The sequence below is a fragment of the Passer domesticus genome, chromosome 3 (genome assembly GCF_036417665.1).
Source record: "Passer domesticus isolate bPasDom1 chromosome 3, bPasDom1.hap1, whole genome shotgun sequence".
Lineage (NCBI taxonomy): Eukaryota > Metazoa > Chordata > Aves > Passeriformes > Passeridae > Passer > Passer domesticus.
In genome coordinates, this window is record NC_087476.1 from 33247366 (window position 1) to 33270030 (window position 22665).

The 22665-nt window shown below is 41.0% G+C and overlaps 1 protein-coding gene across 1 annotated transcript in view; it reads left to right on the top strand.

The window, feature by feature from the left end:
* The window catches only part of SH3BGRL2 (SH3 domain binding glutamate rich protein like 2), a 50531-nt gene that overhangs the window by 8354 nt on the left and 19512 nt on the right, over window positions 1-22665 (top strand). The window contains exons 2-3 of the mRNA XM_064415768.1: window positions 3656-3760; window positions 3829-4358. Of these exons, the coding sequence (XP_064271838.1) occupies window positions 3656-3760; window positions 3829-4358 (635 nt within the window). The remainder of the gene's footprint in view (window positions 1-3655; window positions 3761-3828; window positions 4359-22665) is intronic.

Consider the following 22665-nt stretch of genomic DNA (forward strand, 5'->3'; position numbering starts at 1 on the left):
TCTGGAAAGAACAGAGTCTTGGATGAAACTTAGTTTGTGATTGAGAAACAATGATTAATAAAACATCCAAAAAATTTTGCAAAGGATAGAGTGAGCTTGACTAGGAGCTGCTTGACCTGTTGTGCGTGTAGAGGAGGATTCATAAGAGTGTGAACAGCCCACAGCTGCAGGCATTTAAGCACAATGGAGAAAATGTGTCCTGGAGGTTACTTCTGTGGACAAAAAGATACCTTAAAAATACAGTGGCTTCTAGGATGTATGCAGAGAGTTGGGCTCCAAGCAGCATTATCTCATGTGCTTTCAAGATGTGTCTGGCCAAGACAGCTATCAGCCATCGCACTGAGTGCCATTACTCAACAAATGAAACAGTCCTGTACTTACATTACATTATCTTGGTCATTTTGTGTGGTTTAGAGCCTTTGAGTAATCTTTCTCTGGTGTTCTGCAGTGCAAGAGCAGCTGATGATGCTCTGTTGAAGCTGGAGCACTGTGTCTTCTCTACCCTTTAACTTCATTTTTTTCACCCTACTATGACAGTCACATTTCTACCAAAATAGATTGATCTGAACTGTCAGAGATTTAATGGCATTCTAAATCTGTAATTTTCAACATGTTTTGATACTTGGAATTTTAAAAAAGTGATAAAGGTCTCTTTAGAAATTTAAATTATTTAGATGTTGCAGAATCTACGAGACTTCACTGTTTCTTAGTGGTGTTCACAGAACCCAGAGAAATAATTTATTGGTACCAACAACCCACAGACCTGAAAACTTCTAAAATGCCTTGGACAGACTGCTTCTTTCAGGTGGAAATAAAGCCACCTTAACAATTTTTTCAGTCCTGAACATAATTTTTTGTTTCTTCTGTATTTTTATTCTGTGCCTGTTACATCTTACTATACAATCACCTTGTATCATAACTAGAATGTTTGTTCAAAGCTGTACTTTTATACTTCTGTTTCCACATACTCATGAGCCTTGGGTTTGTGTGTACTTTGTTACCTTAGCAGCAGTAAAGTTCTGTTTAATCTTCCATGAAGATCTGGCATAACAATGAATCATTCTTACCACAAAATCCTTAGAAACTACCCCTGCCTCCCCTAAATTCACATTGTCTACTCCAGTCTTTCTGTACCTCCTGTAAACATGGGAAACTGCTCATAAATCATTTTAGCAATGTTTTTAATTTATTACATTTCTTTTGCTTAACTCAAAGTTTGAAATGGAGTTACAGGCGTGGCCTCAGGACATTTACCAGCAGCAGCTGCAGGACAAAGGATGATGTCCAGTCTTAACCTGTACAGTACTTGAAAATGCAAAACATCACAGGATGATATCCAATAGGTTTTACACACCACAGAGGAACAATTCTCTGCTTAGGAGCCACATAAAGTAAGATGCTGCTCTACAAGCTTTAAAATCTTCAGCTTCTCAGTGTAACATTTATTTTTCCTAACTTTCTGGATTACTTCCACAATGACTTAGCTTCATTATGTGTATGGAAAGACTGGCAAAAGAGAGACAAGAGAAAGCTGTCTGGATTTTCAATTCCCATGTTGCATCAAAATTGTTACTAAAAAGTCCTAGGTGCAAGATTTTTAGGCCAAAATATTAGAAATATACTTAAAATTTGAAAAATACAAGAATATTCATTGAAATACAGGCTGAGATTTTTCAAAATCGGTTCCAGAGAGTGTTTGAAAGGATCCTTTAATTTAATTGTTGCATTAGTTGTCACGTAGGGAGCCCCCTACTCTTTGATGGTTTCTCTAAATATGTGTGGAATAAAGATGCTGAAGCTTTGGCTGAAACCATGCCAAGTGTGATAAAGGGAAGATCTTCATGAGCTCTGGTACTTCAGCTCAATTTGAGTTTATCAACTCTGGCCATGAGTTTAGCTGCTCAGACTCTGTTTTGAAATTCAAACTGTAGGAGACGACCAACCCAAGGGCTACAGGAACAAAAGGGAGACTCTAAAAAACAGTAAAAAAGAAAAGTGTGCAGTGTCTTGTTTGTCATTTTTTCCCCATAGCTTTTGAGGATTTATGCAGCTTATAAGCACTTTCAAATGAACTGAAATTAAAGTTGTCTGTTTTCCACACAGGAAAGGAGACTCTATCTCATGCTTTTTCCCTATAATGCTATTGCCACATGCTTTCTCTGGGTTATTGGTTATGTGTCCAGGCTGTCTCTGAGATGTAGGAGCATTCTCTTCTATTTAGTGAGAGATAAAAGTGTCCAGCACCCTTCAGAATCAGTGTATCTTTTTCTGCTTTGCAGTATTTATGAACTATATTAGTGAGCAGGACTTATTTAATATTATAGTTTAAAGCTATGTATTAGTGCTGTGAATAAATCACGTACAACCAGCTGCAGTGAGTTGCCCTAATTTTGTTTCATAAAATGAGAGTACAGCCAAAACAGAATACTAAACCCAATATTTTCTGTAGTGAGTAAATAGAGAAATAAGTAGGAAGTAAGCACCTCCGTCTTTTAAAGAAAAACTTTGAGAAATACAGGAGAATTTGTGGTCAGAAATAATCCTGCAGCATGAAGGAAATTCAGTGAATAAGGTAATGGGAAATTTCCAGCAAATTCCTATAATTACTCACCTATCACAGAATTTTAACAAGTTGCTTGGTGTTGCCTTACAAACCAACATAAAACCAAGTTTGTCTCCTTTTGTGCTTTTCCTGGTCATTCAGCAGCAATTAAACAATAAACACTTGTCGATCACCAGTTTGTGGTTCCCATAGTAAAAGTTATGCTCAAGTGAAGACAGGAGCACTGAAGCCAGAAAATCTTAACCTTTGTACCTAAGTGCACTCTAATGAAATTTACTTTTTTTTTTCTTTCAAAAAGCACTCTCATGAAAGCAAAGTAATGCATACCTCTCTGCAAGATTGGTACTTGAATTCCCATTTTAGGACTTTATATTCCTGAGATTAAGCTCCAGTCCAGAGGAAAGTGAATTCAGTAGAAAGCTTTTCAATGAATCCCACAAGATAAATCAAGCTCTAAGAGAGTACTGAGAGTTTTATGGCTCCTGCTAGGTACCTTCCTCAAGAAATTCAGGATTTCAAAATAAATAATCAGTATTAAAATGTACAACAAGCTTTAAGGATATATTTATCAGCAAGTCGAGGTCTGTGCTTAGTCTGAACAGTGGAAATTCACTGAGGGCAGGGGCAATGCAAAGGTGTGGAGGAGGATGACACAGCACGCTTCATCATTGGGGTGAAAAGGTGTGAAGGGGAAATTTAGTCAGAGGGAATGAGCAACCATCTGGCTGCATGCAGAGAAGTAAGAGGATAAGGGTTACGACTGTAGTAACATCTATAAGGTTGTGAGCTGTGTGGTTCTGGACTTTGTTTAAAGGCAATCTGCATCCTCACAGACCCAAAAACTGATGAGGACCCAGTTGCCCTTGGTCACTTGCAGATGAGCTGACTGATGAAGGGTTATTTGGGGTTATCTGCTTATCCTGATGATTAATAGCATCTGTTCCACAGCTGACAATACTGGGAGCTGTACATCCGCACCAGGGAGTGAAAACGGGCAGCGCTGTTTAACTCCTTTGGGATATATGGTGTAGGACAGCCCTGTCACCCAGTGTCCTGCCTCTCCTACCTTGTCCCTGTTGCTGGCCTTGACAGGATTGCCTACCAAAACGGCTCATTTTCCGTCCCTTTGCCGCAGTAAGCGGCGACCGAGGGGCCAGACCCGGACGCAGCGGATCAGATCTGGCGGCTCCGCATGGGGTAGGAGGACCAGGGACAGCCTGAGCTGGAGCGAGGCTGAGCCCTCCTGGCTGGGGGTGCAATTTCAGGCATTGTTCACCTGGACCTGCGGGCAACACACCTGGAAGGCGGCACAAGCCCCTCTCAGCCTCTCCAGGGGCACGGTGGCAGCGGGCAGCCCCGGGCGCTGGGGCGGGCAGGCTGCCGCGTGCCTCCGTTTCCCCGGCAGCTGGGGGCGGGCAGGCTCCTTCCCGGCTCCCTCCCGGCTCCGTGCTACGGCTGTCCCCGCCCGGGGAGGACTACAGCGCCCGTCGGGCCCTGCGCGCCGCCCACACACCCCCGCCTCTCGCCGCTATCGCTGCCTCTGCCAGCCGGGAGCCGGACCGGCTCGCCCGAGAGAGCGGGGCTGCGCGGGCAGGGCAGGGCAGGGCAGGGGTGCTGCGGGCGGTGGCCGCGCTCGGGGGCGGCGAGGTGGAGCTGGGCGGCCCCGGCCCGTCCCGTGCGGGGGAGCGGCTCCTCGCAGCCTCGCTGCCCCGTCCCGAGCGCTCCTGTGGCCGCGGCTCATGAGGTGAAGATGGTGATCCGCGTCTTCGTCGCCTCCTCCTCGGGCTCGGTGGCGGTGAGTGGGGGCGAGCGGCGGGGAGCAGGGAAGGGAGCGCGGCCGCCTCAGCGGGCAGGGCTCAGCCTGCGGGGCCGGGGGGCTGGCAGCTCGCCCTCCCGCGCTGCCCAGCCTGCCCTCGGCTCCCAGCCTTGTCCCCGCACGCCGGCACGGAGCCGAGCCCGTCCGTGGGCTGCCCTGGGACGCGGCGCTGAATTTGCCGCGGTTGCGTGTGCGGTGGGGGCGGAAAAAAGAACTCTCCTCCGCAAGGCTGCCGAACCTTAACTAGTTCGTAAATTGCCTTTGGCAAACCAAGCACCCCGAAACCTTTGTAGGAGACAAACCTTCGGTGTTTAAAGGGTCTTAGAGGTCGTTAAGTGGGGCTAAACTTTCCCAGCTGGGAGGGATCAGCGCTGCGGTGCAGGGAGAACATCCCGAGGGGAGCCGAGCCCGGGCAGGTGCGGTGCCTCGGCGCCTGCCACCCACCGCAGGGTGGACAGATAAATAAGTACAAGGAGAGCCTAGGGACAGGCTGCAGGCCACCTCTCTGCATTAAGAAATAGTCTGGAATAGGAACAGCTCTTCTCAGAGTTGCTTTTGAAGTCACTGCATTCTCTGTTTAATTGAAACTTATACATCATTCTCTTGTTTAATTAATTATGCGTGTGACCTATGAATTTCCATATTTTCATATAAAGTGACAGCTTTCTTTAAAGGAAATCTGGGCATAAACATACTACTGAATTCGTTCTTTAATAAGAAACATTGAAAGGATTTAGATATAATTGATATTCTCTGTGCTTCAGCAGTGAGGCAGCAGCACTTTCTGTGTTGCAGAAGGATGTAGCATATTCCTGTCTGAAGGTTTATTGTGTATTCAGTTCCTTCAGCCTTTTACTCTGTGGATCTAGTTTTCAGTTCAGTAACATGATGACAGGTATGTGTTCTGATATGTTTTGGCATGAAGTGTTCAAAATGCTTAGTGGCTGCATTACAGCTAATAAAAGCTAATTATCCATTTCAGTAGGCAACTTAGTAAACACAGCATCTCCAGAACTCTGTAATCCATGTTCATCAAGCATCCATAAGAGAAACATCATCTTCCCTGCATGGGCAGTTGGTTCATGCTGTGGTAGTGTAGCATTGCTGGTTTTAGTTTCTGTTTCATGACCCATGGGCTGAACAATATACATAATTTTGTATTTTGTTTTCACTGGAGGGGTAGAAAAGGGCCACATAGTTCACTCACCCCCATCTCCAGTCTGCAAGGAGGTTACTGATAGGAGTTTTTGACTCTGCTCTCTCCTTACCCTGTCTGCCTGCAAGGTACATATGCAGTTAGCAGAGCAATATAATCCTCATAACTATCTGTTAACCCAGCAAACCAAATCTGAGTTTGACAAGCAATTTAAATTGCACATCAGTTCTCTTGCTGACGTTTTTTTCTGGGTTGGACAACAAAAAGATGACAGAATATGGGTGACAGTTTGCATGCTGGTGATAGTCAACTTTCTTAATCTGGTCAGTAGTACATCTAAGTGCAGCCTAACCAGAGCAGAACAGATGATTCAGTGATTTGAGGTACTGTTATAAAGGGCCAGAGCTCTGACATCTCTTTTCTGTCAGTTTTTTTTTTTTTTTTTCATCTGTGTTACCACAGCATTTAGGAACTTGAATTATGGGCAAGGTTCCTGCTGTTCTCAGTGTTGCATCACGGAGGCTTTCCTTTTTTCTATAGGCTTTGCAGGGAGTGTCCTTAGATCCAGGCTAAGGATGGAGGAAAATGACAAAGAAAACACTATTATTAGCTAGTTATGTGGGAATCTGGAGAAGAAGGTGGTTACTGTATTTCGTGTCTTTAAAGAGTTTTAAGGGAAGTTTTAAACTTATTATTATCCTTCTAGAACTAAACATTAGGGAAAGAAAAAGTGTTTGAGTCATAAAATTGTCATCTCCTCCAGCCTTCAGCACTACATCAGCTATTTTTTGGGGTCCTGTGCAATTCATGAGTAAAAATATTTCCCCATTGAGAAAAAATGAGTACCCCATATAGATTCTACTCTGTCTCCTACTAAAAATGGTGTCAGAATCCATGGTTTAATAACCTGTAAGTCAACTTGCTTGAAATTGTAGGCTAATTGCTTATAAGAGTGGATATTTCTCAGATTAGTATCTGACCTGCTGTAATTGACCAGAAACTTCTATATATTCAGTAATACTGACTGACAAAAAAAGCAGTGTCATTGTGACGTAATTATTTTTCCAGTCTCTCTAGAGATACTTTGTTAAGTTACTCTTTATCTTAAAATGGAAAGTGTGTCTAGTCTCCGGAGTAAGCTTTTGTTTTGGCAAATATAGTGAGCTAAACTCTTTGTGTATGACTCCTTTTGAAATCTTCAGAATACCCAGGTCAAATGATAGGCATCTGGCTGAAGCATTCCTGAGAAATACACTGATTGTATACTCAGAAAAGGCTTTAGTTTGCATAAATATAACTTTATCTAGAAATTACTAAAGTATTTATTGATCTCGATATTTGGTGCAATTTGTTTTGGGCTAAAGAAGATAAAAATATAAAATTGTCACACATAAGAGTCTAGTGCATAAAGTATTTTGAGGGTCATTCCAAAGAGTGAGAACAGGAAGTCATTGAAGCAAATGAGAAAGGAAAGAATAGCATCAATTTTCCCTTCATTTGGTTTTGGAGTTCTCCCTGCAGCATCTTCCAAACATCTGAAAGTTCTTAGGCCCCCGAGAGGTTAATTGTTGTAACAGCTTTTTGTTTGTTTAATAAAACTTGTGACTATAAATGCTTCATGAGCTTAAAATAACTCACAGATCCCAAAAGGTAGTTGTTGCTGGAGTGGAAACATTGGTCTTCGGTGTTTCGGGAAGCTGCCCAGTGGGTTCAGCCTGTAGGGACGCTGTGGAGAAGTTTCCGAGACCTTCGTGTGGGAAGGGAGGAGGGAGGCATTGTGCGTGCGGGTACCTTTCTCAATCACCTCGTGTTGTTCTAAGCACGCATTAGGCAGATTCAATGGAATCGCAATGCGAAGCCTCTGAATAGGCAGACAGGCATGTTTCCACAAGCCTTACTGTCTCCTGCTCTTTCTGACCTGAATTTCTACTTGTGTTGGTAAGCTGTGTCTCGAATTCCAAGCAGTTCTTTGTAGGGCTGGGGAGGCAGGCTTTGCTGCTCCTCCCTGATAAGGACAATCAATGTTCTTTTGTGCCTAAGAGAAGGGTTACTTTAAAAGTAGCCTTTGCTTTTCTCCCTCAGCAGTACTTGACTGTTTTCAGGAAATAGTTGATGCCCATGTTTCCCAGATGACTGTAATTTTATCTGTTTCACTTCATCCAGTCTTATATCAATAAGATTTTACACTTGTGCTACTGTACTACATGCAGACTCATAGTTAAATGGTTTTCTGTGGTTTAAAGCACCTTTACCTTTGTCAGGAAGCTGGTAGTATGAGCTAAGTAACTTTAAGTTTGGAATTCCTGCAGCTATCTAGAAATGCCAAAGCAGAGAAGACTTTAGTCTTGCAGTTAGAGGGCTGAAGGTCAGGTAAGGGGAATGTCACTGAAGAGCTGTTAAATAATGGAGAACCTTCAAACAGCTGCCTCACTTGTACTTTCTCCTTTGTGGTATTAATTTGTTGAAGCTTCATCTGTTGAGCTGGACAGATAATATAGGGAAATTAGTGAAACAGTGGCACAACAGGTACAATCTACTTTGACTAGTGAGATATGTGAAACAATTTTCCATTGAAATTTTTGTATGTTCACAAGATGATAAAAACCGGTCACTGAAATGAATTCCTTTTAGTTCACAAAGATAAGTGCTGCTCAGCCACATTCTTCAGGAGAACATGTTTGGGAGGACAGGAGAGTTCGGGGAGGAACGGCAGCAACCTGAAAAGAATAGACTATTTTAAATTACCAAAACTTGGACTTTGACTCCTGTGACTGAAGAGGATTATGAATTTTTTACTAGGAAGCTTGATAAGATAGGTGCAGTTATTGTTAAATTGTTTCTATAGCAAATATTGGTTTTATGAGACTAAAGCTCTCTTTTTGATTAAGCGTATTATGGAGGTCAAATGAGTTGGATTTTTTTGTTTCCTGGAATGACTTTAAATCACATTATAAAACTTTGGAATGTCAGAATAATTATGGTCATGTTTGTTTGGTTCACTTGTTGTTGGGTAATGTATTGGAGATGAATACAGTGCTAGCATTCTTAAGGCTAAGCTGGTTTCCAGTGGATGATGAATTTCAACTCCACCCTTGTTTGTAAAACGTCATTGTAACTCAACATTTGTCATAGCACTCCTCAGAAAGATTGTGCTTCTTGTTGAAGTTGTGGAATAAGTTAATTTAGAATATGTCATTTCTAGATTATCCACCATCTTAACTTTTTTTTTGTTTGCCTCTCTTCCCCCCAGAAGTACAACAGTCAAAACTGAAAGTGATTTGGTTGAGTCATACAAATGTCTTTTGAGAAAACAGTTATGGTGGTCATTTGGAGGGACTTACAACTTGTTGCATGTGATTTATGCAAGTTCAACTAAAACAAATAATAAGCTTTTAAAATTTTAGATATTATAATGATTTTTTAATATTTGAATTTTGTAAAATCAGATCAGAGCAGCAGGTAAGCTAGCTTATCAGAAATGAGACAATAATCTTTACAATTGGAAGTGATCCTGCAGTATTTACATGGGAAATAGCATATTTTAAGTGCTTAATCACAGTGTTGTCTACATCTATCAGCATGCTGAGGATACACCTGTTGGATTGGATCCTCAAAGCCTAATTTATGAATCCCACACTAACATCCTACTGTGTTACTTCACCTGTTCAAGGTGGTGGTGCTTTTGGCTGTGCACCTACAGAGCACTGCTGTAACCACAGCAGTGATAACAAGAAAAAAGCTAGCTGGATCCTTGCTCAGTCACCATCATGTATCCACATCTTGGACATTAGCAATTACAGTAGGTGCATAGGAGAGATCTGGGGACTTTGGATCCAGTCTCTTGACTTCATTCTTCCTCAAGTTTCTTATTATCAGGTCAGGTCACTCATATTCATTTTTGCTGGCTTCTGTCAGTCCTATTTTGCAAGGCTGTGGCAGAGGGAGCCTGAGAGCCTCATTCATGACTCTGAATTCTGTGAGGCAGGGAGGTCAGTGTTGAAGGCTTTAGCTGGTTTTCATCTTTCACTGTCTGCATCTAGTTTTCAGGTCTTTATTCCAAATAAGTTTCAACTCTAGTTCTGTTCTTCTGCCTTGTGATGGAGAGAACTGTGTGCGTGTGAGCAGCAGTTCAGATCACTAAAGGAATGTGTTCAGGAGGGAGCTGAGTGTGAACCCTAGTCACAAGGATGCTGGTTGAATTTGTGTATGGTATTCAGTACCTAACTGTTGCACCATTCCTGTATGCTCTAGTGCTTTTCAAATATTTACACTTCTTCTTGGCAGATAGATCATGTCAGAAATAATGCTACTTTAAAAACACACTTTGGACTACACAGTGTCATGTGCAGAAAGTTTGTTACTGACCTTTGATTACAATCAGTTGTAATAAAACTTCAAAGGAGGTATTGTTCTGACTGAGGTTATGAAGACTTTTCCCCTTTGTTTTTCTATAGAGTACATGTCCTCAAATGGACGTACTTCACTGATAGTAACCTGTTCTCCTTAATCTTCCACCCAGATTGTTAAAGTCTATAATTTTTTTTTCCTAATTCTGGTCATAATGCCAGTGATTGCTGGATGTTGCATATAACTGAATTTGATTATAATAAATAGAATATTGAAGTAAAATCTAAATTGCATGCAGTTAATTAGTACAACTTACTTAGAAATGTTCATAAATTGGGAGTTGTGGAAAAATAGCATTTAAGGAAGTTCTTCATTGTATAATATCAGTATCACTTTTATGTTTATCAATCTGAGTGCAGCTTGAAGATAGAAAATTGTCACTGAGCTGGTAACATAAAGTGTATGTCTTTGCTAGCAAGTACTCTGAGATCAACAGCTTCCTCACCTGCAGCCTCAAGTGTTGGCCCCCAGGGGAGTCTGTCCAAAAGGAAATGCTGCAGTCTTTGTTTTCCTTGTACTGTGGAAGCTTGCTAAGAAGAGTAATGAACACAGAAACACAGTACTCCATGGAATCTATTCTGTGTCCAAAAAAGCGTGACCATGTTCATGTATGTCAGTGTTTTTTAACAGCTTAATTTTTAAATAAGTTTTACAGAAGATCGTTAACATTTCACAAGTCCCTTAAGTTGGCAAATTTTCTTCCTTGTCAAGGTGAGGGTAAATGTAGAGGCGGTGGTAGTGTTTCTTACCTATGACTGTCAATGAAATTGGTCTGCAGATAGCTGCCAAAGCTCAGAAGAGCTTCTGAATTCCTCAGTAGCTGAGATATTGTTTCCATAATCTTCTCTCTTGGGGTTGGTTTGTTGTTTAGTTGGCACCTGTTGGATGGGCCAATGGACTCGAGTGTGTCTCATGTAGATGAGCAAAGGGTGACCTGATCTTTCAAGAAATGACTCAAAGTTGTTGGTGACTGAGCAGAAGCAGTGACTGAGATACAAATATTGTGTAGGCAATTCATTTAACATAGTTTGTCTTATTGCTAGAGAACACGGACACAAAACTTCATTTATTGTCTTATGTGGGCTGTAGACCTCCATCTGTGAAGTATTTTGGGGTGAAATATTTTAATTCTTCTGTTCAAAGCTGTGGCAGTTCTTCCACTTAGGTGTGCTACTTTTCTGTAAGGTATTTATCACCATTCTGAAGGGGCTGAGTCTAAGGGATGTGGGTATCCTCCTTCTGTGGTCATAAGAGCTACTGTGATGAGGAACCTACTCAAAACAAGTTATTTCTATCTCATTAGTGGGGGAATGTAAAATCAATTTGATTTACATCAGTAAACAAGCTTATTTAGTCTAAATTTAATATTGTACTTTGCTGTAATTGAATTTGGTACCAAGAAAAGGAAGTAACTGTCTTGCTAGCTGATTTCTGAAGAGAAGTTCTTAGGAGATGCAGGTTGTTCAGGGAGCCAAGTGAATAATCAGTGACAGTATGCCCTTCTCTTGCTGCCCATCTGCCTTGGGTAGGACAGAACTTGTCTTCACAGTTAAGAGTTCCAGGATTTGTTATTGTTGGTTTTGCTGTTCTATGCCTGGATAACTAATATCCATTATTCCTACTAGGACAAAATGGGAAAACACAAGGTATTTGCCATTTTACTGCAAGGAATAAACTTGGGGAAGTTAATGCCTGGGAGTGACATTTGCATATATATCAACTTGTATTTTGTTTGAATATGCATAGGTAGATATGTACTTTTGCATGCACACATATATATATGGAGAAATACAAATATCCATATACATATATGTGGATATGGAGATATATATGTATGTTTATGTATACATAATTGAACCTTTGAATCACTGATAGATCCTAATTATCCCTCAGTAAAAATAAACCACTAATTTTAGCATTTAGAAGAGAAATAAAGTCCTGATGGTCCTGATGCCTTTAGGATGCTCAAGATATGTCAGCATCTGTCAGGGCCATGTAAAAAGTGCATGCTCCTTTATTGCAGCTGTGGATGTCTGTCTTCAGTGTAAGACAGAGAGCAGAAATCATGGTGCTTGCTCACCTCTCTCTATTATTTTGTTGTTCCATGTGTCTGGCCTGTACTTGAGAGCTTTATTTATGTACCTTACTTCAGCTAATGAGTTGTTTGCAGAATATCAGAATAGTTATACCAACATAAGATACATACCAGTATGATTGTGCTGCCTAATGGGGACATACAGTGGAACAAAATAGTTCCCTTCCTGTCTAGGAAAAAGGTAATATGGGTGTAAACAATGTTACAAAGATTTTTATCTGACAGCTCTGACAGAGATGGCAGGGGCATCGGAAGACCTTAGTGCTGATAAGTTCAAAGGTGCTCTCTGCCTGTTTCAGAGCTCTTGGGCTGAACACCTGGCTGTGTTCTGGCCTCTTCCATCACAGCTGTGAGCATTTGCCTTTGTGGGTGCTGAGGTGGCTGAGTGATGCACTGGCCCACGGAGCCCAGTGTCTGCAGCACCAGGCCATGGCTGGTTGTGCCACTGTCACAGGGGTAATGACAACTTATGGCAAGCTTCTGCTTGTGGCAAAGCCCTAGACAGCCACAGTTTCTGGCTTTCTGAATGTCCCATTTCATGGGATTGTTCTGTTGCAAATTCTGCCAGCAGGATTACCCTCAGAGCTTTTGTTTGTGAGAAGAGGCCTGAAACCATGAACCTGTACTTCATATTAAATGCAAATCAAAACATGATTGGGTATGTTCCATTCATACATGCTAACATGCTTTCCCATTGGCTTTTGGATTTTTATGGGCAGAATATTGTTGACCTTCATATGCTGGGAAATAATGGCTTATTGTGATTTCTTTTCACCATTCTGTGTAGCACCGGTCCTCTGAATTCACTGGGTAAGTCCCACTTGAAGCAAGAGAAAGTGACTCAGAAAAAAATTAATCAGAATTTAGCAGTGGAAATTCTATTGAAACTTCCACAAGTTTGTTTCGTTTCCTGGCATTTTGGTATGCTGCAGAGGATGATATTGGGTATTATCAGTGCTATTAAAACATTTATGAGTGATTATTTGGAACAATTTAGTCGTAACATTACAAATCAATTAAAGACTGGTTTCTTAATCTGTGTTTTTCAGAGAAAATCAAGTGAGTTTTTCTGTGCCTTCATTTGAAAGGAAGCTTCCTTTGATCTGATGAACAATAGAGCATCAGCAACAGAAACCTGTCATTAAATTGCTGCAGGGTTAGTGAAATTATCAACCCTGTCCAATCTAAAGAAATGCAATTCAAGTATGCTTTAAACCTTTGATCTGGATCTGCATCTCCTAAGGTCAGATAGTCTTTCTGAAACATCTCTAATTGAGTGATCTGATAGGTTTATGTAGAAACAGAGACAGGAGTGGCATTTGAAGGATGTAGATACCATCACATTCTTCAGTAGGAACCAGCTAGGAAGCTAAAATTAGAAAAGAGATACAAAACTAGTTTTTGATCAAAGAAGACAGCTGCTATGAAGGCCCTGGTGTGCAAGCAGTCCTTTCCTGCTCATCAAACTGGCTTGCCTGCAGCAAGGTCTGTTTTCTAGGAAAGGTTCCCAGCATCAGGCCCCAGGGAAGTCTGGAAGTCAGTGGGTTTATGCAGCGTGGTGTTCAGCAATACCTTTGGCTATATGGAGGTGACTCCTCTTGACCTTACAGGAGATGTGTCAGCAGTTTTATGGGATAATAATCAGATGGCTGCTGTGTTTGGGGATGCACCTTGTCACTAAGAAATTAGTCTGCAGAAGTATGAACGAAAAGAGAATTTACAGATACAGAGCTGCAAAAACACAAGCTACATGCATATAGTTGCATTTGTTGAAAGAGAAATAATGTTGACATTTATTAATAAGGTTAGGAACCTTGTTCTGCTCAGTTGAGTCAAAGATAATTTTGTTACTGATCTGAATAATAGCAGCGGCAGTCAGCCCTGGTTTAGAAAAATACATCCTCCTAGCCTTACAAAAACATGAGAAAATGTTGTAGTAATACAGTCCAGTTTTATCTGAAATACGACATTTGTCTTGAGCCACAATGAATTTTTCTGCTGCAGTTTCATATAGTGCTGAGAAAACCTGTAAATATCTGCAAAAAGGTAGCACAACAAAATCTGGATGACTTGCACTGCTGTTAGTGCTGTTTTTTTGAAGTGCATTGTCAGGGGTGTGTATATCTATAGTTGGCAGAATGACACGTCTGTACTGTGTGGATAGTAACTGTCAGGAGGAAATAGCAAAAGCATTGACAACTTTATTTCACAAACTTGTGTTTGAAATTCTTGGGAGCGTGTTGGGATCATAGTATCTCTGCTCCTTTAAGGTGAGAGAACAAGTAAATGCAAGCATAGTCCTTCTCAAGGAAAGGCTAGTTGTTTCTTCCAAGTGGTCAAGGGCACTTATCATTCCCCCAGATTCATGGAGGAGGATTTGTACCTGTATGAGAATAATGTGGCTGTGACCTTGTGTTTAGGTAGGAACAGGATTCTGCATTAAACCCAGCATGTCACTGCTGTCTAGACAGTACTGCAGTCCTCAATCTTGCCTTAATGTACCTTAAACCGCCTGCCTTGCTGTCAGGAGACTGCTGCACATGGCATCTTACGGATCCACAGTCTGCATCCCCTGGCTCTGGTTTCAGAAGAAGCTGGAGCAGCACTTGGGTGTACCTGGGTGTTGGGCTAGGGACTGAGAGTGACAAAATATAGAGGGTGCTGCTCGTGGTTATGGCGGGAGATGGCCAGAAGAACTGGTATCTTGAGCTGACAGAACTAAGACCCCACCCAGATGAAACCAGGCTAATTGCTTGTTACGTCTCCTAGTAACACATTGCTAGGTGTTTTTGTCCATTCTGGTAAATAAATATTCCTGTGCCACCGGGTTTTGCTGCTTAAAGCTAATGAGAAGGAGCAAACATGACCTACTTTTTTTTAGTGCTGAAAATTTTCTTTTAGATCTCATTTGCAATAAATACAGAAAATACAGCTGGGAATGCTTTATTCATTGTGACAAAACAATGTGACTGATAAATACAGAGAACTAGTTCAAACACTTTCTGTGTTCTGCTGACTCATCTCATCACAAAAAAAAATCAATTCTGTGTTTCATCTTAAAAGTTCAGGTGGTAAACATGTTACATAATAGGAAATGTGTGTGAATCTCTTGTTAGGGGGATTTTAAACTTTTATTTTTCTTCACAGAATTTAGAGTAGAATGGAGTATTTCAGTTGGAAGTAACCTACAGATATCATCTAATACAACTGTTTGACCATATCAGGGCTCACCAGAAGTTATTTAAAGCATGTTATTAATGGCATTGTCTAAATGTGTCTTAAACAATTGCAAGCTAGGAAGCCTGCTCCAGTGTTTTACCTGTGAAGAAAGGCTTCCTTATGACAAGTCTGAGCCTCCCCTGACAAAAATATTGCACATCCCATCGCTGGATACCAGGGAGAATAGATCAGCACCTCCCATTCCACTTTGCCTCCTCTGCAAACTGTAGGGAGCTGTGAAATCACCCCTCAGCCTCCCTTTCTCCAGACTAGACAAGCCCAGGGCCCTCAGGTGCTCCTTACAGGATTTTCTTTCTAGCCCCACCCCCAGCTTTGCTGCCTTCCTCTGGATGCACTTAAGGACCTTCACATTCTTCCTAAGCTGTGGGGCCCAGAACTGCTCATGGTACTCAGGGTGAGGCAGCACCAAGGCTGGATGTAGTGGCATAATCACCCCTCTGGATCAGCTGGTGATGCTGTGCTTGGTGAACCCAAGGCTGTGCATTGCCCTCTTGCCTGCCACGGCACACTGCTGAGTATTAGAGCATTTGCTTACCTTCCAAAACCTACTTATAAAGCTGCCCTTGGTGCTATTTCAGTGAACTTTAATCGATTACCAAACAGTTAATGTTTTAGGAAAACAAAGAAACAAAATGGATTAATCATGTTTTATTTCCCAAAATCATAATTCTACCAAGCAAGCTGATACACACAACAAAGCAACATCTCTTAATCCCTACAGATTTTTACCTGTAGCAGTTTTGGAGTCCCATGTGCAAGATACCAAACTATTCCTCACTCTGCTTACTCTGCAGAACTGTGAGACTGACAGATCAACTTTCTGTTCATCTATGCAGGATTGAGTTTCCAATAGTTTAGACTTGACAGTTCTCCACTACCTTGCTGAACTGGAACTTTGCTGGGGAGCAAAGTATATTCCTCAGAACCAAATAAGAATAAATAAACATGAATAAATGTAATATAGCATAGAGATCAAAGAACAACTTGCATTTAGTTAGTAGGTACTGAAAAGTAGTTGAAATAATAAGGGTTGCAGTTATCATACTTGTATTTATGTGTATGTATTTTGAAAAGGAAGATAGATGTTGCTTGTTGAAAGGGTTTCTTTCGTGATGCAAAATACTTGCTATAAATATGCCACTTTGACAAAAGGGAGTAGTACAAAGAGGAGTTAAATGTAGAATGCCAAACAGGAGATTTAAATTATTCTCTGGCATCTTTGACAGGTTTCTGCTGGAAAAATGCATGAAAATAACACTTTTTTTTTAAACCACGCTCTTGAACTACTGAAACATATGGTAAATTGCAAACAAAACCATTTATCTCTTGAAAGAAGTTAACTGCCAGCTAAGATATGAATTGTTAGACTTTTGAAGCAATAGTCTAGCCCTGCAGGACTAGAACTTCTCCATCAGGAGATGTTCTTGGTAGCTGAGGATATGTTTTACAAATCCCTGAGATCTTCCAAGCTGGTCAAAGTTTCTTCTGTCTCTTGTGCTAGCCACTAAGATCCTCACTTTGTTGAAAAGGAAAAAAAAAGGTCCTAACAGATAATTCTAATAATTTTGACTTTTTGGTTCACTGTTGGCTGAGACATTTTTAAAATCAGATGAAGTTATGGGCAAACTCTGGTAACCTGCCCTCTGTTTTAGTTAGAGGTGAAGAACCATTGAAGAACCAACATGCTTTCCCAGTGTCCTCACAAGAAAATACCTATGACTAGGAAAGATCCTGTATCTGTAGCAAAAATACCATTTCAAGCATGCATTTTGTCAAATAGAAATGTTTTCAGGATTGTGTAAATCCATAGATTCTTCCTGTGGGTTATAATCTGAATTGGCAGCAGGCTTTGCCAGCTCCCCTACTAGAACAACCAGCTTTGCATCCTGACCTTTAATCTGGCAGTCACCTGCTGCTTTCCAGGCTGGGCAGGGAATCTTCTGGCTATGTTGCTCAATCTGCATGGAGTCCTTTGGCTTTTAGTCTGTCTCCCTAATTTGGAGCTGCCTGTACCCTCAGTGAGACTTCCAGGTTCTGGTTCAATTCCCGCTGTGCAGTCTTTAAGTTCCACCTTATTTTAGCCATTTTTTATTTCCACAGCAATGTTTCACACTGATGCAATAGAAGAAAATTCACACCATTAATTGGAAAATCCAGCATCAATGGCATTCTTTTCTTTTGACATGGAAGCAATGAGCCAAATTTTGGGGTTTATAGCATCTGTTTTCCTACAGTCCATCAGAGACTTCTGTGTAATGGATTTTCAATGCTGTAAGAACACATTGTTCCTACTGCAAGTAGAAAATTATAGAATCACTTACTTTATTTGTGTACATCGGTGGGAAGTCTTGTTTCCCAAAATACAGAAGAATTCAAAAGAAGTAGATTTGGGTATGACTTCAGAGGCTTTTCCAGCTGCACACATCTCAAAGGCATCCTGTGTGGCACTATCTCTAGGTGGTTTTTCTGTAGGCTGTTGTCTTTTTCCTTTCTTGGTGTTTTCCCTTTTTCTGTTTCTTCCATTTTTGTCTCTCCTTTTCCTTTGTGCTTATTGAAACAATACCTAGTAAACCTGTGAGCAAATTCCCATCATCTCTTGTTTTTTTTGCAGTGATAGTTGTATCTATACTTGCTAAAGACCCCTTTGTATTTCAGAATGTTACTCTGTTACTTGCACAGAGAGCAATGATTTCAGACAAACTGCCTTAAAAAATAAACTTTTCCCTTCACCTTGTGATAGACATATGTGCATACACAGAAATAGATTTAAATGCATTTATCAGAGTGCAACATCTGGCTAGGAAAATGAGGCTAGCAGGCATTGGGCATAGAGCAGTTCAACTGTCTTTGTAGCTTTATAGAAAATGTTTTCCTTTGCTGACTGCTTGTGATTAAGAATCTCTTAAAAACCAAACCTGCCTCAAATTTTAATTGAAAAGAATCCAGTATTTAAGAAATGCAAAGTTACCATACAAACATTGCACAGAGGCAGAGGGCTGCAGAGTCCTTGGCTAAGCAGTATCTCAGCAGCTCCCAGAGACCTGCAGACTAATTTTGCATAGAGCTGAACAGATTGCCCTCCCACTTTAATAGTGTTTCATATTGTGTGTCCTTAATTATGTCTCTGTGTGCAAGCGGAAGGTTGCTGCTAGCAGGAGACCAGGGCAGTGCTGGCTGCAGGTGGCCCCTGTTCACACACTGTTCTGTTCCTCTTCAGGCTGAAAAGTTCTGTTGTTAGTTTTTAGGATATAGAAACATTTATTTTTTTTGAGGATGAAGCATTCAGGTGCTGTTTGGAGGGCTGTTATGAGAAGACAGTGTTTTCCTTCTGTCAGAAGCAATGTGGTATTTGCTACATTGGAGAGCCACTCACTTTACTTTTGGAAATAGTTATGCAACACTGATTTTTGTTTATTTTTATTTTAAAATTTTCTTCTTTATTAACCATTTTCTCTTCATCACAGCTTCTCATCCTTTTTTTTTTTTGTATCTACATTGCTGAGTTGTATTTTCCTGTGCCAAGAACAATGAATTAATCATATGAACCTTTGTAAAGTTCTGTCACAGTGCTGCCATTTCACTGCAATAAAAATTGCCAGGGGTCAGTTATGCTCTCCTTTCCTAAGTCAGGCAAAGAAAAGAGAAATTTGGCCGAAAATCTCTGTCACTACATGTCTCAAATGTAAAAGGACCATGAGGATTTGCATTTCAAGCTTATGAATGCATGGGATTGTTTTTTATTGTTTCTTTATGGGAGCAGAAACATAGTGGAAACATAAGAAGAGGATGTTTCAACACAGTTTACAATTCTGTTCCTTTAATGTGTTTAGGGCTTCTATCAGTTTGTTTGTTAGGGCATAGTGTTTCCTTATTATCTGAGAGTATATGTTGAGCCACGTCTGTGTGAGAAGTGAAGATAAGTAATCCTCTGCAGTAGCTATATTTCATCTGTGTTTTACACTGCAACAGTCCCTTTGGTTATGTTTGCATGACTTGTAAAAGCAGAGGCTCACATACTATGTTTTCAGTTGTGGGAGTGAGTTGAGCTTGTGTTTATGTAACACAGATGCTGCTTATGCAGTTCATGTTTCAGATACCTGTACCTTTAGCCACGGCTGAGCCATTTTCTTAGGATGCAGTTTTGTTCCTGATATAAATGGATGAGACTGTGGTGCTGACGTTATTGATGCTCCTTCCCTTGTTCCCCTGGTTCCTGCATTATGCTTGTGTGAGGAAAGCTGCAGGAGCTGCTTGGCAGGAGGGAGGAACATTGTGTCATCTCAGTGACAGCCAGCAGTGAGATCTGCTGAGTTGGATCATCAAACTGCACCATAAAGGTGCCCCTGCCAAATGCAACACATTCAGTTTCTGGCTGAGTCAGTGGGTAGATAACATTGCTGATGCCATTCTGGAGTGGGGCAGGTGTGTGCAAAGAGTAACCAAATTTTAAAAAAAGGAAGAAAATTAGCAGGACCATCTCTGTCTTTAGAGGCACAGGTGTGCCAGGCTATGCAAGAAGTATTTGAGATGAACTGAGACATGCATTCAATTTTTGTTTTTTAAATGTCAGGCTTCTAAAATGGGCTTGTGGTTTGACAAGCCAGCTTAGAAAATAACCTCACAAGGCTTTGTTCTCACTCACCATGTGCGGTCTGAATATTTTTTGGGGTGGGATTTTGTGTTGGAAAGATGGTTATTTGTTCTTGGTATCTGTCTGGAAGAAGTGGACAGTTCAGGCTAGGCTGTGAGTTCCTTCAATTCCAAGAGGATGAGACTGTAAAAGAGTCAGTGCTGCACATCTCAGTCACCAGCCAGTTCATGGAGGGTACCTGCTGTCATTCCCTCCACTTGCACGCAGGAGGACAGAAACCCAGGGAGTGCCCTATCTCCAGAAGGTGGGGGGGTGGGGTCTACAGCAGAAAACCAAGCTTCCACATCCACTTTGTGAGAACCAGACACTCAGCAACATTCCTCCTGTTGACACTGTGAGGAAATTTGAAACTGAGAATGGGTCTGCTTTGTCCCATTTATATTAACTGGACTAATGAAAAAAAGGCAGAGAAGTTCTCTTTCATCATGGCACAGTTCCTATTAGTGTTGTGACTGGAATAATCTTGAATACAGTAGAGTAGAAGTAATATTAATTTATCTTGTCTGAGTTAGCCAAATAGTGGACTACTAAGATTTTTGCAAGGTATTGAATATCTTGGTTAAAACAGTACAGAATGATGAGGTGCAACCGGTTTCAATAATGAAGAGACCACATGCTATGCTCCTCTGGTTCAGCAGCCATCAGTAGGGAAGTCTTTCTAGGACAGGAGAACTTCTGAAAACAGGTTCAGGAAGCATAGACAGGGCAAAAAAGAAGGAAACGTTTACTTGTTGGAAGTGATGAGAAGCTTCCAGGGAACTTTGTATAGAGGATGTAATCTGATTTTTCTAAACTTCTGCTCCAACCTGGACATGATTTGTGATGGTAACGGTAACATCCTCATTTTCTCATTCTGCTACTGAATGAGCAATATGATGTCTCTTGCTGCCAGAGATCAGTGTTCAGGTTAGCTGGGAGATCTGATTTTATTTGTGTGGGAAACAGAAATCTTAGAACCATTTTTAGTTTGGGCAAAGGTATGAAAAGTGAAGTGGCTGAAGTGAGGTGGATTCTGAACAGATGCAAGCAAATATTTCAAGACAGTCAACTGTGGGAACAATTTGCAAAGACCAGCTCACTGTTATTGTCAGTACAGGAATGGAGCTTAGAGGGGAAAAGAAATCTGAAGAAACCCTTTACTCTTAAGAGGAATTAATTCAGGGATGCTGAGAGTCAGAACAGATAATCCCAGTGGTCCCACCTGGACTGGCCTGAGTATGTCTGAAATATTTCTCCAAAGCAGTTTGAAAATGTAGCCTCCTGTTACCTGTTGCAAATCAGGATAAAGAAAGAAAAACTAGGACAGAAAGACAGAATACTTTAGTTACCGTAGACTTCCTTTATAAATTGGGTTACTGATTAAGTGATTAGCTCATTTTAGCAATTTTATGTATCATAATGGATATCCTATTTTTGCTGCTTTTTAATCCTAATAAAGATACCATCTCTGAATACAAGGATCAAATTGAGTTGTCTCTGGGGATTTTTTTCCTGTCTTAGTTTTCTGAATAGAAATATAGATTAACACTAAAACCAAACCCAGATAAATGATGTTCAGAAAAGAATTGCCCTCCTAAAAATAGGGGAGGCAAACATTGGACTATAATAGCAGGCCATTAATTCTATCACTTTTCTCACTACATTTACAGATAGATTAGGATCATGTTACATAAAGGTTCCTCTGAACCTTCACAGTGGATGTATATTTTGAAGGTGTATTTTGTAGTGTCTTCTGGTGTGATGAAAGATATTAAACCCAAAATAAATTGATGCTGAAGTAGTCTGTTTTGTAAGACTACAAACACTTTCCCAAATTGGTGTATGAATAGCTACAAACCAAGTTATTCTTAACGTGGTACCTCTGACAATGAGATTTTTTTTTTCCCCAGGTTCCTTTCAGTGTCATCAAATGCAAGAAACCTTGGTAGCATCAAGATACTTTACAGAGAGTATTATCCACCTCTGTAGTTTGTCAGATGAGGATGTGTTTTTCTCCACTGGGCTGCTGACAGGACAGGCTGGTGAGGCGGCAGGGGCTGATGCTGCTCCTTGTGCCATGCTGCCTCTGCTCCGTGTTTGCCGTGGCCAAACGCTGGCAGCTCTTGGGGCTCCGGGGGAGCCCAGATGAGAGCTGCAGGCAGCACTGAGAGGCTGACGCACTTCTGAGGCACAGATCCAGCTGTAGACAGAGACAAAGGTCCTGTGGTTTTCTTGGGGAACAATCAGCTGGCTTCTGTTGTGACAGATGCTCTGAGCATCCCTCTTAAACAACAAGGCGTAATTTAATAGGATTTTAAATACAACTAATGCTGTTGTTTCAGTTTATAGGCCTGAATCAAATAAATTGGGGAGGAGAAAATGCTAGTTTTTTGGCTTGAAATTTTCAGGCTATTTTGTTTAGGTTTATGCAGCTGGTACATCCACAGCTGATAACTCATACAGATGTCATGTGGAGAACTGTGAGGCTTATGGCTAAAAAAACCAAAAACCCCAATTTACTTCACTTCAACATCTTAATTAGTTTTATAAAAATAAAATGAGGCATTAGGAAACTTATGCTTGTGGGAGAATTCTAATGGTGTGAACTGTAAAATGATAGGGATCTGACTAAATCTAAGTTGCTCAGTTTACAGGGAGACAGCAGATGAAAATGGGTCCATGAGGAAACACCTGTACTGGTGCATGTCCTGGCTCTGAGAATGGAGCACTCTGGAACTGTTTGAAGAATGGTTGCTGG